Consider the following 12,171-nt stretch of genomic DNA (forward strand, 5'->3'; position numbering starts at 1 on the left):
AGGGCTGATCACTTTTACAGGGAAGTGACTTTTTTTTTGAGGTGGAGTTTCGCTCTTGTTGCCCAGGCTGGAATACAATGGAGCAATCTCAGCTCACTGCAACTTCTGCCTCCTGGGTTCAAGCAATTCTCCTGCCTCAACCTCCTGAGTAGCTGGGATTAAAGGAGCCCACCACCACGCCCAGCTAATTTGTTGTATTTTTTTTTTAGTACAGATGGAGTTTCACCATGTTGGCTGGGCTGATCTCGAATTCCTGACCTCAGTTAATCTGCCCACTTCGGACTCCCAAAGTGCTGGGATTCTAGGCGTGAGTCACTGCATCCAGCCAGGAAGTGACATTTAAGCCACGTGTGCAGATGCTAGGTGTTAGCAAGTCAAGAAAAAGGGAAAAGCAACCCAGGCAAAGGGAACAGCATGTGCAAAGTCTGGAGATGGGAAAGCACTTGGACTATTGTGGCCGTGGGAGGCCAGGGTGGACGGAGCTCACGGTAACGGGATCAGCGTGAAGCAGGGAAGGTTTGGAGGGAAAGGAGCATACAGGACCTGGAACTATGTGAAAGATTTTCTGTTTTATTCCAACGGCAATGGCAAGAAGGCATTAAGAGTTTAAAGCAAGCAAGGGATGAGATGAAATTTACGTTTCATAAAGTTTATTCAGCTATGGAAAATGGGCTTGGGAGGGTGAGAGTGACCCTGGGGAGACTGGGTGTTGGAGCTCACCCCCGCCCTTCCTAGAGCCCAGCTCCAGCCTTTGGGCCTGTGTCTTCAGCAGATAGCCTGGGTTGGCTGTCACCAGAAGCAGGAGCTATGGGAATTTTCCCAGCATGCATGCCGAGGAGCCCAGGGCTGTAATAGACTTACTAGTAAGAGAGAGTCTGAGATGAAGCTCAGCTGAGTTAAAATGAAACAGATGACTTTGCAGTAGGACTTGTCAGAGCCTTTGATTGGGAACTGTAGCTGTTGAACCCTGGGGAAGGGCCTAGAATGTAGCATATTCTATACTTATTTTGAAACGGTGTTTTCCATTGAACATTTTCTACCAAGCCCAGTCTGAGAAACTGCTCCGTTTTCTCTTTGCCTTTCTAGGGCATATATGCTAATGAACATGCTTAATTCTCTGTCTCACAACCTCTGCTCAGGGAAGTGGAACACCATTCTCTTTGGTTACAGATGGGGAAACAGATGAGTTCGGTGTTTTATGCCTGGGACCTTGGGGAGATTAACTGTTAGTCTTGGTAGCCAGCGAATCACAAGATCATCCTGGAAGACTGTGGGGTGTCAGCTTCTTCCACTTCTCCTGTCCATGTCTTGCAGACAACACTGCCCTGTTCTATCTACTTAGGGACATCACCATTAGTGTCTACCTCTCCTGACTCTCCTGATTGCTTGCCTTTCCTCATGATCTCTATTTTTTTTTTTTTTTTTTTGAGATGGAGTCTTGCTCTGTCGCCCAGGCTAGAGTGCAATGGTGCAATCTCAGCTCGCTGCAACCTCTGCCTTACACATTCAAGTGATTCTCCTGCCTCAGCCTCCCGAGTAGCTGGGAGTACAGGCATGCACCACCACGCCCAGCTAATTTTTGCATTTTTAATAGAGACAGGGTTTCCCCGTATTGGTCATGCCGATCTCAAACTCCTGACCTCAGGTGACCTGTCCGACTCAGCCTCCCAAAGTGCTGGGATTACAGGCGTGAGCCACTGTGTCCAGCCTTCTCATGATCTCTTATTGGCTTTGGGAGAAGTAAGAAGTTGACTCCCTCAACTAAGAGCTTCAGTGCCCTATTTTTTTTTTTGAGCCGTAGTCGCTCTGTGTCGCCCAGGCTGGAGTACAATGGTATGATCTCAGCTCTCAGTGTCCTTTCTATGAGAAGACAATGAGCCCAGCATTTTTGGTGCCCAGGTCTTTTTATGATGCTTCCAGCACAACCCCCTGAAGCCCCTCTGTCTTCCTGGTTCCATCATGAAGTGTCCACTGCTGGGGTCACTATGTTGGGTGCCATCCAAGTGGATGTGGTCATTTTCATCCCTGCCCTGGCGTTGTATCCCCAGTGATGTGAAGGAAAAAGACGAGCAAAGAGAAGCAGCTCCACAAAACCTGTTTCAGTAGGTTATGTTTTTATTCTACGTTATTGGTAGGACAGGGAACAGGGCCAAGACCTCCACACTCCCCTGGGAAGAACAGTCAGGAGAATTAGATACATCTAAAGTGGGCACAGGACGGAGGCCAGATCTTCCCGGGAGGTGGCTGGAAAGACTTAGGCTTAAGCCACGGGAGCCAGGCCGACCTGGTTGTTTGCCCTGTCGAAGACAGTAAAGTACTGGCGGATGAAGACATCACCCAGGATCCAAAGCTCTCCAGATTCGGTGGGGACGTTCATGCCCTGGAAGCCACTGATGCAGCTCCCCTCGCTCTGGAGAAAAGGAGAATAAAAGTGGAGCTGGGACACCGATTCAGTAGTGATAGTTGCTGGGTGATAAACATCCAGGGCGCCCTGGTCCAGCTGCAAGGCACGTGCAAGGAGGAGCTTCCTGGCTCAGTGTCCAGGGACTCGGCTGTTCTTGGCCTGGAGTCGGCCTGCAGAAGCAGTCCACTGAACGACTGGTTTCTACGCATTACTGGCCATTATCTGGTGTTTCTGGCAGGCACAGGAACCCTGACATCAGCATCGGTGCTAAGGGGCTTAGGGAGAATTCAGCTGCTAGGAAGGAGTTTGAAAACCCTGCTGCCACAGCCTTTTCTCATTGTTATTCTGATCTGGTCAGGGGCAAAGCGGATGAGCTACTAGCCCTCTTGCCTCAGTAAGTCACTGTGCTTCGACCTTGTCTGCACATCACCTGGGGAGCTTTGAACCCCCGCAGCCCCATCCCATTGCTCAGGCCTTTCCCTCTCCTAATGTAATCAGAATCGGTGGGGGAGCCCAGGCATCAGTGCTTCTTGTTGAGTAACATGAGTCCACTGGCAAAATTAGTTTTCCACCTGACGTTATAATAACAGAAGGGAAAGAGTTTTCTTGTGGCTCGTATAGCTAAAGATTTGCTACTTGATAGAGATGGTAGAAGTGTGGGAAGCCCCAGCCTATGGAAATTAGGATTTCCATTTGCCCAACCCTTGGTAGCTCTGATGTGATCAGTCTCACTTGGTTAACCTAACTGCACTCTGAGCGTGGGGAAAGCTGCCATCTCTACTTTTTGGATGAGAAAACTAAGGGTGAGATGAGCTGTAGTTTGCTCAGAATCAATGGGCTGGTGATTCAGACCCAGGACTTGGACCCAGGGGTCCAAATAGAATCCTATTTTCACTCGATTAACTTTTACATCACTTGTTCCCTTAGGGGGCTGTATCCGAGTTCTTATTCCTGCATTTGTTTTTAATATATTCTTTTTCTCTGGAGGCTGTCTAGGGCAGATGTTCGTCTGCTTCTGCCTGTTGGCTTCAGCTCGTGGAAGTGCACTTTCCCTCTGCAGAGGGGGACTGTGTGGCCACATTCTGTGTGAACCCCTCTAGTGGTTGGTCCAGAACCCCCTCACCTGCAGGATGTAGGCACTGGGTGGCAGGGGGTACTGGACTCCATTGATGGTGAAGACGATGTCGGGCAGGCTGCTGATGGCTGAGCAGCTGACCACCATCTGGAAAGAGTGAGGGTGGAAAAGTTAGAAGGGTTTTCATCCCTTCTGCCTGGCACACCCACTACTTGAGTGTAGAACAGAGCAGTCAGGGCTGGACTCACGTCGCCATCTGAGTTCTCGCTGGCTCCGATGTCGCTCTGGATGTTGGCAATGGGGCTGGTCGGGCCGGTCAGCAGAGAGGTGCCAGTGTCAACAATGGCCTGGCAGCCCTCAGCGCAGGCGATGGCCTCTCCGTTCATGGTGATGCTGAGGGTGAGAAGCAAGTTAAGGTCCCTGAGCCCTCAGGGGTACTTCTCTCCAAGGAGGAACCAGGAGGTGAACCCAGACATTCTTCCTCACCCATCCATTGGCCAATACGTGAAATTTCTGTTTCTCTCGTTCACGCACTCATTCATCCCGCATTCATTTACCCTACAAATATTTCACAAGTGCCTACTCTCTGCCAGGCATGGGAAACGCCAAGCTAAACAAGACAGCCTCACAGTTCCAGGCTGCAGGGAGCTCCAAGCCTAGCTAGCAAGATAAGTTACGTTGGCAGAAGGGCAAGATGAGCAGCCAGGCATGTGGCAGGGAACAAAAACAGGGTCCAGGGTGAGAGGTGGTGAAGGGGAGCAGCCAGGGGAACAGACATCCGGGGATGCCAGGCAGATGAAGAGAGAAGGAGGACATCATCAGGGGATGGTATGCGGGGAGGGACAGAGACCAGAGGGCTGGGGCAGGAGTTGGAGGAAATGGTGAAATTTTAGCATGGCTGGGCAGACATAAGGTGATCCATGCGTCCTGGTTTGCCTGGGCTGGTCCCAGTTTTAGTACTGAAAGTCTCTGTCCTGGGAAATTGTTCATTCTTGGGAAAACCCACACAACTGGGCACCCTAGCAGGCCAGCTGGGGGAAGAACAGCGCGGAAATGAAGCTGCAAGGCAGACCAGGGAGGCCCTGAAGGGGAGGGTGGAACGAAGTGACTTGAGACAATTTCTTAGCCATTTTGGCCCACTTCTAGACTGAAAGTGACATGTTTCCTTGAGTGGGAGGAGCATGTGCTGGTTCACAGGCCCCTTAAATTGTGAGATGAGTGAACAGGTGGGTCCCCCGCTCTCCCCAGGGATGCTGGTGTATGGTCCTGCCTCCGTGACTAGGAGGACAGTGGCTATCTCACCCTTGCAGAGTCTCGGCTTCCCAGACAGCTCTTCCCTCCTCCCTCAGGGAGGTGTCTTTCTAGGGGTCTCTTTGGCTTGGCCAACTTCCACCTTCCCCCTGGAGTGTGTCCCCCTTTGCCAGCTGTTCCTGGGGGGATTCTGGAAAGCTGCTTAGCTATGAATCCATAAGGAAATGGGATCTGGGGCCCAGGCCTGGATGCTGCCCATCCATGGCAGTCTCACCTGTCCACGGTGATCTGCTAGTAACCCTCGACAGTAACAGGCACCCAGTTCAGACTTCCAGTGTAGTAAGAAGAGTCAATGCCACCAAATATCACCACGCTGCCACTCTGGTCATCGCTATGGAAAGTGAGGGGAGAAGACATGAATTTTTTTGTTCGTCCATTTGTGTGACCATCTGCTGTTGCCTCGTGAGAGCTACCCTTGATTGGGCACTTTCCAGGGCTGTCCTGGGGTGTGACCATGTGGTTTCTTTTCCTCTTAGGCCAGGGCCCATGCAGTGGGCACTGTCACTGTTATTTCCACTTACCATGAGGACACTGATCCTGAGGGAGGCTGAGGCCACCTGCCCAAGGTCACACAGCGGGGGAGTGGTGGAACTACGTTTGGAAGAACACAGGCCTTATAGGTTGAGTGTATGGTTTCCACTATGGTACCCACTCTAGTTGCCATGGGGACCCCAGGGAAGTGAGTGTGTGACAGTGTCGGCTCTTAAAGACTTGATGGTGGAGGCCACTGGTTCTTTGGTGGGAGCAGTTTTGCCCCCAGGGGACTGTCTGGAGACATTTTGGATTGTCATGATTGGGTGAGGTTAGGAGATGCTGCCGGCATCTCATGGGTGGAGGCTGGGGATGCTGCCAAACATCCTACTGTGCACGGGACAGTCCCTGGCGGCAGGGACGTATGCGGGTCTGAAATGTTAACAGTGCCCAGATCGAGAAACTCAGATCTGGCTGGGGAGATACAGTGGCCCCACATGAAATATTTAAGTGCTCACAGAGGCAGATGATGTTTCAGAGCCACCTCGAACATTAACTGGCCAAGAGGAACACATGACAAAGAGCCTTCCTGTTGTAAATTGCAGGAGTCCTTGTTATTGCAATATTCATTTTCTAAATCTCTGCAGTTTCAGGTTAGATGCGGAAGCAAATGTCGACGGCAATAAGAAATTAATCATCCAGGGCCAGGCACGGTGGCTCACGCCTGTAATCGCAGCACTTTGGGAGGCCGAGGCGGTCAGGAGATCGAGACTATCCTGGCTATCATGGTGAAACCCCGTCTTGAATTCCTGACTTCAGGTGATCCTCCCGTCTCAGACTCGCAAAGTGCTGGGATTACAGGCATGAGCCACCACGCCTGACCAAGTGTATTCACTTTAAATGGCATCTTTGGGGGCCAAGGATGAGGGAACCGGCACTGAGGGGTAAATGGCTGATGATATTTGAGTTGTGCACATCAAGGGGACAAAGATGCTGGTAAAATAAGATGGAGCGCACATGGCCCGTCAGAGACAGACTTGGCACTATTACTCTCCAAAGACACATTTCTCCAGCCTCAGACATTGACTTTCCAAATCCCTTGCTTCCCAAGACCCTCTCCATCGCAGCCAGCCTTGGACAGCTCCTGCTGAGCCAGAACACTGTGACGTCTGGAGGGGGAGGTGGGAGGAGGCCCCTCTCCACTCAACTTACGCGCTGAGGTAGACAGAGAAGAGGTCCTGAGAAACTAGGCCCTGGTTCCAGATGTTGTCAAAGACGGGTGTGGCCCCAGAGGAGGAAATGCTGGGGTAGGCCAGCCCCAGGATGCCGTCAAAGGGAGCATAATACAGGAAGGAGCCGGGTTCGGTCTCGCTCAGGCCGAAGATCTGATTGGTGTCAGAGATGCCTCCAACCTGGGTGGGGAAACCGAGATGATGTTCACCATCAGGTCATGTTCACTGAGCTCTGGGTGCCAGCCTGAGGCCCAGAGCCACCCTGGTTCATCTCATGCGGGACTTGGCTTCCAGGGTATCAGCCTGGAAGGACAGGAGAGGGACTGTCTCCTGGAATGCTCATTCCTCTGCTGGAGGTAACCATGGCAGCTGCTCTCCAGATGGCCACAGTCTATGACTCAGGGTGAGATTTTGCTGGAGAACAGATGGTCACTGGGTGTTTGTGTTTCTGATGAACAAATGCAAAGCAGACCCTAGACCCTAGGCCTTTGACGCCTGCCATGCCCCGCAAGTAGCAGGGAGGGCTTGTGGAGACTTCATGACTTGGGGTGCTGCATGTCGGGAGAAGAAGGAAGAAGAGGAGGTGCTAGTAGAGAATTGAGCCTTTATTGAGACTCCCCACACTCCATAAGTTTCTGCTTGTGTGGAGCTGAGGCTGGCTTATGGCTCCTGGCATCCCACCCTTTTACTGACTGCCACCCAAGCTAGCAATGTCTGTGACATCTCTGCTGCTTCTCCCCGACCCTGCACCCCCAATCAGGTTACTTTTGTGTTCACCAAGACTCATCTTGCTGGAATAAGCTTATTTTGGGTGTGCCTGATGGGGGGATGCAGCGGCAGCCTGCAGGTGCCCACCTGGACAGTGTCGTATCCGAGGATGCCTGTCATGCTGCCGGTGCCATAGGCGATGGAGACTGTCTCGCTGGTGGATTGGTAGGTGGAGGAATCCTCCGGGTTGAAGCGGTTGTGGTTGGCTGCAAGGACAAGCGGTGATTGTCAGTCTGTCAGAGCTGGGTGAAGGTCATGGGCTGGGATGTCTTCCTGGGATGGGGTTTCCTGGCCCTGGCAGGGGCTCTCGAGGTGAGCAGTGACCTTTCCCCCTAGACCCTCGGAGCCCAAGAGACCCCAGGTCCTGTCCTGTCTTGTTGAACTACTGGGACCATTCACTGACGACAGGTCCCCAGGGCCTCCTGGGGACCCCTCCAGGCCAACATTTAGGGGAGCAGACCTGTAGCTGCCCAGTGATGAGCACTTTCACTGTCTAGCTCCCGGCCAGTGCTGCTATTATGATGTGGATGATGCCACAGGCACCTCATCTTCATTAAAACTCAGGTGAAAACACTAGAAGAGGAAGGAACCTGCAACACACATTGTTCATGACTTCCAAAGACAAACTCTCTTTCATTAGCAAACCTATGATTTTTTTTTTTTTTTAAACGAGCTCAACACTGACCTCCGGCATGTTCTAGCCAGGCTTTGGAGCCATTTTCTCACACGCACTGGACTCTTTCCTGGTGGGCTATTCTACAGCCCTTTGGCCCCGTCTTGCTTTGGGCCCCCCATACTTCCTCTCCCAGGCTGTGGTTATTTAGGAGAGCTTCTCTCTGCCCTCGGACTGTGTAGTCTTTGACCGCGGGGATCATATCACTCATCCCTTTACTCCCTGAGCCCAGTGCTTGGCACATAGTAGGTGCTCAATAAATGCCTGTTGAGTGGCTCCAGCAGGCTTGAGGTGGGAGCTGTCTGAACCCCGTGGGTGTCCAGGGTTCCACAGGGTCGGCTGGTGCTGGGGAGCGAGAGTGGGGTAGGGCGGGCTGGGCACTTACTGCAGGCGAGACTGGAGCAGTAGACTGAGGGCACCCACAGGTTGGAGGAGCCGGTGTCAAAGATGACCGTGAAATCCTGGGCAGGAGTTCCGATGCCGATAGTGCCGAAGTACTCCACCTGCGGAGGCGAGGACAGGGCAGTTCATGGACCGGGGACTCTGTTTTGGGGCCTCCCTAGGGGCTGTTTCTGGGTCATCTCCTCAGTCCGCCTCTCCATCTTTTCCTTCGTTCCTCACAGTTCTTGTCTTTCTCTTCCCAGCCACTGCCTTCATCCTTCAAAGCCCAGCCGTGGCGTCCCTTCCTCCTTCAAGTCTTCCCTGATTGCTTCCCCAATTTACCCTCTGCTCTCTGCTAAGCACTACAAGCACTTAACAATCTGCTGTTCCCTCTTCAGCTGTTGTCTTGTCTGTCACAGTCTTCCCATCCTTACAGCGCATGTTCTCGGAGAATGGGGGTGGAAACTTCTAGCACCGGGCAAGTGACAGCTTAAGTGCTTGTGCCTTAAATTGTGTATCAGAAGCTAAGCAAACCACCTAAAGATGGAAACCTGTCCAGTTTTCTTATTTCTACATCTAGATGTGTACAGCAAGTTGCAAGAAAGGGCATTGCCAGTATTTTTATTCTTTTTTTTTTTTTTTTGAGACAGGTCTCGCTCTGTTGTCCAGGCTGGAGTGCAGTGGTGCAATCTTGGCTCACTGCATCCTCCGCCTCCTGGGTTCCAGTGATTCTCCTGCCTCAGCCTCCCAAGTAGCTGAGATTACAGGTGTGTGCCATCACGCCCGGCTAATTTTTGTATTTTTAGTAGAGACGGGGTTTCACCATGTTGTCAGGCTGGTCTGGAACTCGTGACCTCAAGTTATCCACCCGCCTCAGCCAACCAAACAGTATTTTCTTAATGGCAGCATTTGTCTGCCTTGCCGGCTCTGTTCCCGCCACACTGGTCTGCTTGCTGTTCTTTGGTGATGACTAGTCACTCCTACCCTAGCGCCTTTGCACAAGCTATTCTTATGCCAGGAAAATGTTTATTCTAGAACTTTCCTTGGCTGATCCTTTTTTCAAAAATCAATCATTTGAATCTCTAGTCAAATGTCCCCTCTGCCAACAGACCTTCCGTGACCACTTTATCTAAATTTGCCCCCTCTCTATCTTCTTTTTCCCCATAGTCCAATTAATTAATTTGTCATGGCCCGCATAATTACCTGAAATTATCTTACATGGTTGTTTATTTATCATCCCCTTTAGAGTATAAGCTCCAGGAACTTTGGTTATTCACCATCATTTTGGCAACTTGCATAGCCTCTGGCACATAGAGAGGTACCAATATTTGTTAAATATTTGTGAACTAAATAAATGCGCTAACCAAGCCTCTTACCAAGGGCCCCCCAGACCCCATGCTAAGTACTCCAGAAAACATGATTGTGTTAATTCCTGGCAATAATCTCTGATGCTAGATATTAGTGGTTCTGTTTTCCAGACCAAGAAACAGGCTCAGAGTATTTAAATGACTTGTCCAAGGTCCTGTGGCTTAGAGGCACTAGGACCCACATTTGCACCAGGTCTGCTGGACGGCAGAGGCCAGTCTCTGAACCACGGGCATCACTGCTTTGTGCCCTGTGTCCTGTGCCAGGCACAGAGGGGACATACAATATCTGTGGGAGGGCAGGGTGTTTGTTATTCGGTCTCAAATAAGAAAGTCAGGGTGATCTTTCTGAAACTCGGATCTGATCTTGTCACCCCCCTGTTTAAGATATACCAGAGGCAGTTAGGATGGAGCCTCTCTCAGTCCACCCCTCGGCTCCTCGGGCCTCAGTCTGCAGCACCCTTCTTCCCTCCCTCTCGGCTCCCCTTCAAACGCACTGTGCTCCTGCCTGCTACAGGGTTTGGCACAAGGGATCAGGCTCTGCGGAGTTCTGTCTTGTTCTCTTGGAAACTCCCGCTCTTCCTGCATGGCTCCAGGGAGGCTCCCTGCCCAAGTGGCAGACTCTCGCAGTGTGACACCTTCACTCTGTAGTCCTCCTGCTGCCTGTTCTTTTCATTGGTTTGCGAGATTCCTTGATTACTGTGTTTGTCTCCTAGGCTATGAGTTTGGTCACCGCTGTCTCCCCCTGAGCCCAGCACAGGCCCTGACATATAAGGAGGCGCTCAGAAGAAATTAACATTGCATGAAGGAGTGAACGAATGAATGAATGAACAAAAGAACAACAGCTTTGACTGTGAGCTTTCCTGCCTGCCCTGGGCCCCTGACATCTAGGGGGCAGACTCTGGGTCACTGCCTGGAGCCTCAGAGCCCAGGCCCGTCCTCCAAGACCCCTGGGACACCCTCTTTCCTGCCGGCCAATTCCGCAGAGTTGACCCCACCACTTGCCCACACACTCACATCCAGGTAGTTCTCCAGGGGCTGTTCATCTACCAGGGTGGGAGCCTCCCACTGGGGGAAGTACTTTCTGGCTGGGTTGAGGTTGTGCTTCTTCAGGAAGTCCTTCAGCAGGCCACGCTCGGACAGGGTGCGCCTCAAGGACTTCTTTCTGATGAGGGGGACCCTGTGGTTTGGAGAAGGAAGAGGAATTAGGCAAGGATTCTGCACAGCGGGTGCTGTGGCAGCCCCAGAAGGGAAGGGAAGCTGGTCTAAGAGAGGAAGAAGGAAGGAAGGGAGACGCCCCCACTTCTGCCCAATAATGCAAAGAAGTTAAGCTGACTAGTGGTGGAGCTGGGAACCAAACCCAGGCTGGACTCTTAACCAGCTGATCTAAGAGACGAAGATGGAAGGAAGGGAGAAGCTCCCACTTCTGCACAATAATGCAAAGAAGTTAAGCTGACTAGGGCTGGAGCTGGGAACCAGATTCAGGCTGGGCCCGAGTTTTAACCATGTCTGCAGGGCTGCCTCCCAAAAGGGCAGAGAGAGAGGCAGAAAACGGGGATGGAGACAGCCAAAGAGAGAGAGAGAGAAAAAAGGGAAGAAGGAAGACACGGGAGGAAAGAAAGGTGATGTGAGAGGCAGCATCTTCACTCCCACGCCACCCGGACTCACTTGTACATGATGCACTCAGAGAGCGCCACCAGACCCAGCAGCAGCAGCCACTTCATGGTTGTTTCCGGATCCCAACTCGAGGGAGAAGGCAAGACGGGAGGAAGGTGCAGAGCAGCAGCATGAGCTGCCCCTTATATACAGCTTGGGTCCCACCTTATCGGCCTCGGAAAGTCACCGGTTCCCTTGATCCCAAACAGAAAAGCTCCTGATAAGATTGTCTCTGCCCTGAGCCACATTCTGAGACCTTTCCAGCTGAGGCACTTTCCATTGTAACCTTGTGCCATGGGGAGGGGGAAGGGTGCCATGGGGGTGGACCCGCAGAGAGAGAGAGAGGAGCAATGACCTGGAGGCTTTTTTCTTTTCTTTTCTTTTCTTTTTCTTTCTTTTTCTTTCTAAGCAATGACCTTGAGGCTTGTTTGTTTTCTTTTCCTTTGTTTCCTTTCTTTTCTTTCCTTCCTTTCCTTCTCTTTCTTTCTTTTTCTTTCTCTCTTTCTCTCTCTCTCTCTTCTCTCTCTCTCTCTCTTTCTTTCTTCCTTTCCTTTCTTTCCTTTCTTTCCTGACGGAGTTTTGCTCTCTCGCGCTGCCACAGGCTTATTTCTGAAGCATCGACAAGGGCCTGTGTTAAAACTTTACAGGCTGAGCATTTCGACAAATTTGGTTAAAAGTGCGTTTCACACACCACTGGACAGATGTGAAGGAGCCCCAGGTGGCCTGATTTGTCCCAGTGGGCATGCAGCTGGGGTTCTTAGAGAGCAGCCCCCGACTCAGTCATAGGTGGTACTGGTTGTGGTCACTGCTTATCCACAGCACATGGGGGGTCGGTC

General features: G+C 51.6%; 1 protein-coding gene across 1 annotated transcript; it reads right to left on the bottom strand.

Moving 5' to 3' along the window:
* Positions 1–2,085: 2,085 nt before the first annotated feature.
* LOC100443904 (pepsin A-4) lies at positions 2,086–11,660 on the bottom strand. The gene is given in 9 exon segments (XM_054524284.1): positions 2,086–2,410; positions 3,528–3,626; positions 3,728–3,872; positions 5,005–5,121; positions 6,474–6,673; positions 7,349–7,467; positions 8,320–8,437; positions 10,697–10,859; positions 11,348–11,660. Coding segments are annotated over 9 exon segments (1,167 nt in total). The 5' UTR covers positions 11,404–11,660; the 3' UTR covers positions 2,086–2,260.
* Positions 11,661–12,171: the final 511 nt, after the last annotated feature.

The sequence above is a fragment of the Pongo abelii genome, chromosome 9 (genome assembly GCF_028885655.2).
Source record: "Pongo abelii isolate AG06213 chromosome 9, NHGRI_mPonAbe1-v2.0_pri, whole genome shotgun sequence".
NCBI classification, from domain to species: Eukaryota; Metazoa; Chordata; class Mammalia; order Primates; family Hominidae; genus Pongo; species Pongo abelii.